This window comes from Myxine glutinosa, chromosome 2 (genome assembly GCF_964187855.1).
Source record: "Myxine glutinosa chromosome 2, kmMyxGlut1.1, whole genome shotgun sequence".
NCBI classification, from domain to species: domain Eukaryota; kingdom Metazoa; phylum Chordata; class Myxini; order Myxiniformes; family Myxinidae; genus Myxine; species Myxine glutinosa.
In genome coordinates this window covers 22662242-22666309 of record NC_136262.1, presented here as the reverse complement: position 1 = coordinate 22666309, position 4068 = coordinate 22662242, and the positions used below count along the sequence as shown (strand labels likewise).

The 4068-nt window shown below is 42.4% G+C and overlaps 1 protein-coding gene across 1 annotated transcript; it reads right to left on the bottom strand.

The window, feature by feature from the left end:
• Window positions 1-1152: 1152 nt before the first annotated feature.
• Window positions 1153-2588, bottom strand: LOC144890762 (uncharacterized). The gene is made up of 3 exons (XM_078772572.1): window positions 2456-2588; window positions 1546-2323; window positions 1153-1267 (listed from the first exon to the last, which is right to left on the bottom strand). The coding sequence occupies exons 1-3, from the start codon at window positions 2586-2588 to the stop codon at window positions 1153-1155; spliced, it is 1026 nt and encodes a 341-aa protein (XP_078628698.1).
• Window positions 2589-4068: the final 1480 nt, after the last annotated feature.

Here is a 4068-nt window from a genome sequence, read left to right as displayed (position 1 = left end):
ATGTTGATATAAGCTATTTCACATATGACGATAATGAATTCATAACATGCACTGTAACCTATGTACATCTATTAGATGAAGTAATACATGCAATACATTTTAAAGTTCAGTCACGCTCTTCATCGGTGCTGTCGTCAAAGACAACAGAATCATCAACATTTGGACAATCGTCTGCACTACACGAGCAGAATTCAGTGCAGGTCAGTCCTGCAGAGATACAATGACATGTTCTGCTCTGCCTACAGTCATCGTCGGTGCAGTAGAGATGCGTGAGATCTCGAACCTCCCTTGGGGCTGCATCCTTTTGGAACATGACAGGCTCAAGTTTGTTGTCTCTGACCTGCCATCCATTACCATCGGGGTTCCAAAGTACAGGCTTCGCTACATGGCTGTGGGTCCATATCGCCACCTGGTAATTTGCTCGCTTCAGATGTTGTTCGAAAGCATCGTCTGTTGGTGGGAAGAGAGATGCTGGCTGGCTGGTTGTTGTAGTGCTTGCAAAGGTGCTATGTGCTCTGATTCAAGTTGTTTCGTCAGTGTTATTGCGGATTCCCTGTCTCCTGCATTGAAAGCATTCTGGATCTCTCTCACAAGCCTGTACATGTCGTCTTTGGGCAACATGGTGTGTTCCTGTTGTTGCAACCATGTCCAAAATGCTTCCTGATAGAGGCGGTATAAAGCCTCCAACACCAGCTTCATTGCTCTGTTTCCTCTGGATACTTGCTTTCCTTGGAGCACCAGCTTTGCAGTTGCGGGTGCATAGACGTCTGAGTCCACCAGCATTGAAAGGAGACCACCATCGCCATACAGTTTTCCAATACTTGCTACAAATGACATTGTTAAATGCATGCCACCCAGTCGCATTGTAAGCTTTCCATCTAGAGCTGCAGGCTTATTCCACATGATCTGCTGAGCCTTGCTGTAGATCGCACAGTCAGCTGTTACTAGGATATGTGGTTGTCCGAGTTTAGCAGCGATCTGGACCAACCTCAGGAGGATGGTGTATATGGTGGAAAGGTCTGTTGGAGGAGCACGGATAAAAGGTAAGTAACACGTGGTTGCAACTGGTAGGTTTCTTTCTGACAGGAACGCATTGGATGCAGTCCACGATGGAACAGCCTGCTTCTCATCATTGGCAATACGGTAAACTTTCTATGCTAGATCTTTGGATTCAGCTGCTTTGAGTTCCGAACTGTCCTTGTCAACGTCGATTAATGACACATCATTGACAGGCGGTGGCTCTGGTCGTTTGGCAGGTTTGTTATACCTTAAAGGAATACACAAAACATGTAAGTTACTGGGAGCATAAAATATACACTTTCACTAAGTTTGTGATGCCTGCACCCATGTGTTCAAAGACGTACTACATACTACACCTATAACTACTGACAAGCAAAACCAACACCATACACATAAAGGTTCTCACCAATTGTAGAATCATGTATCTCATTACCACTGCAATTACCAAAATACATGTACATACTGTAATACTGTTCATAATATATATTGGATTTGTGAACATGATTATGTAAGTTACTTGCTTACCTCTGCAGATCTTCAGACCATGGCAGAGCTCTTTCACCCACGGACAGCGATTTCCGTGGCAATCGTGGAATGCCCTGACCTTCACCGTTGTCATGTTGGATCTTTCCTCTGTAGAACAGCACAGCTGCCATGGCATGAGTAGTGGATTTTCCGTCCAATGTAGCTTCATTCTGATCAAAATTATCTATAGCAGCGTCGACGATCGGATACTCATCGATGCAGCGTAGGTTTTGAAGAACTTTGGGGATGTAAATATCCTCCGGGGCAGTTTGATCAACAGCCACAGACGTGAGGAAACGTCTCACCTCATCATAGGACACACAGTGTCCTAATTCATGAAGCATGTCAATGAGATGCTTGCTTCCCAATTCATGATGCACCTGCAAGGCTAAACCAAGCGTTATTGTGGCGTACACTCGACGGCTCTGTGATATTATATTGTGACAAATGGCGATCGTCCTCAGGTTGTTCTTCATAACACCTTCATCACCACAGCTGGTTACATTCGTGTGTGATTTCTCACTGGTGCACCACTGAATAAAGTCGTAGAGTGTATTAGGAACGAATTCTGCACAGTGCTGAATATCTGTTTCCTCGACAGGTGCATACATATTTCCAACATGCTCGATATCAGCCATGTGCTTCCTCAGGATACCAGCTGCAGCATGCAAAGTATGCATTTCACTATCTATGGCTGATGGTACATCAGACGGGATGTCTTCATATTCTGGTTCATCAGTCATGCTCTGCAGAATCGTGGCTTTTCTCAGGGCATCACCTAAGGTCACAGAAGAAGAGCATATGATGTCAGTGTGGCCATCAAATGTTCCACAGACTATTTGGTCACCATAATATTTAGTTAATCGCTCCTTCAACTTCCAAGTTTTATACTGTTCTGCATTCGTGGTACCCAGTGAAACCAAATATCCAACGTATTCATCTTTCAGATGAACGAGGGGTGTCACTGTCTTAGTTTTGGAGAACACAGTTTGTTCCAGATAACATTTCAGTTCATCAAAAGCTTCATCATGTAATGTGCCCATTGTTTCCTCTCCTGATTTACGAATTGCAGCAGTGATGTTCCGTTCTGAAATATAGTGTGAATAGCATAACCTGTGGTACTTTACCGTATGGGGTTTAAAGGTTTAAAGCATATGATGCAGTGGTCAGTGTCAATTTTACGACGCTTCACAACAGGTGGTTCCAGATCCATAATTGCAGATCAATTGTCAGCACAAGCATCTGAAATGAAATAATTAAAGATAAGTATATATCAGTAGTTTTAGAAAAAGGCAATCAAGCTCAAAATTGATTTTCTGCAACTGGATTTAAAATCATTCTTGTTTGATTAATGCATATACATGTATTATAAATTAATCAATGTCGGTTACTTTTAGGGGGGGTGACATATGGTTTCGGTAATAACTCTATTAATTCAACTGATTTATCTTTATGAGTTATATTTCTAAAAAGGAGAATGATAGAGGGTTATTTTGATGTAATATGTAGTAATACAACTCAAATACTTATGAAGAAATTAATTGTTTAGTTGATATTTATTGGTAAACCCGAAGCTGATTTATTGCGCAAAATTCCACTATTTTTGCCTGTAGGTCACACAAAAGCCTTTGTTACATCACAAATGGTTTTTACACATATATATGTCATCATTCCGCACATTTTGGTACCAAATTTGTGTTTGTAGCACCAGTATTAACAAATATATGAGCCAAAATCTGTGGCGATTAAATCCATTTTTGCAGTCTGCAGTGGTACATATGTAAACGTGATTTTCAAAATGTTGTGCAATGATCTCAGGTTCACAACCATGATTTTCTAACTCCCCAAACATCCCTCTTCAAGAAAAAATAGGTTGTGACTTGTTCTACCGTGGGTAGGGGTTTCTCACATTTTAGGCCCCTTTTTCAATTTGGCCACTAGCCTAATATATAAAACACAGTTTGTGTGTGTGTGTGTGTGTGTAATGTTGCCGATAGACTCCTAAACGGAGAAGCTTACGCGCTTGATATTTGACATAGACATGGCCATTGAGCGTGGGACGAACATGGCCGAACTCAAAATATGACGATCCATATTTTTTATTCATATTTACCTCAGCGCATTTCAGCGAAGTACCCGCTAATCTCAGCCGGTTCCAGAGCAGCTCGCTGATTCGCTCAGAGCGATCACGTGATGTTCCATTCCCGCCCGCCAGACTGATTCGCTCAGAGCGATCACGTGATGTTCCATCCCGTCACACGTCACTTCACCTTTTATGCGATCGTGTTTTGTATCGATTTTGTGCGATATGAATTAAATGTCTTTGAAACAGCTGTGAAACGTCTTTCCACAACCCTTCCATAACCGATTGGAGCAGTTTCTTGCCGCACAAAACGAGATCCGCGAAGCGAGTTGGTCGAGTCGTGCTGACCAAGATGGCGACACGGCGGCTTCACTTTTCACGGAGTATGAGCGTTCTATATATTTTCAATTCAGTGCACCCGTGATTTGTGGCATAGACAT

What these genes read in the sequence shown, in the direction of transcription:
- LOC144890762 (XM_078772572.1), bottom strand. Translation starts at nt 2,588, where the DNA reads ATGGGCACATTACATGATGAAGCTTTTGATGAACTGAAATGTTATCTG. An exon ending in TGGATATTTGGTTTCACTGG is followed by an intron (nt 2,324 to 2,455) that starts GTACCACGAATG and finishes CTGTGACCTTAG; the next exon opens with GTGATGCCCTGAGAAAAGCC. An exon ending in TGGTCTGAAGATCTGCAGAG is followed by an intron (nt 1,268 to 1,545) that starts GTAAGCAAGTAA and finishes TATTCCTTTAAG; the next exon opens with GTATAACAAACCTGCCAAAC.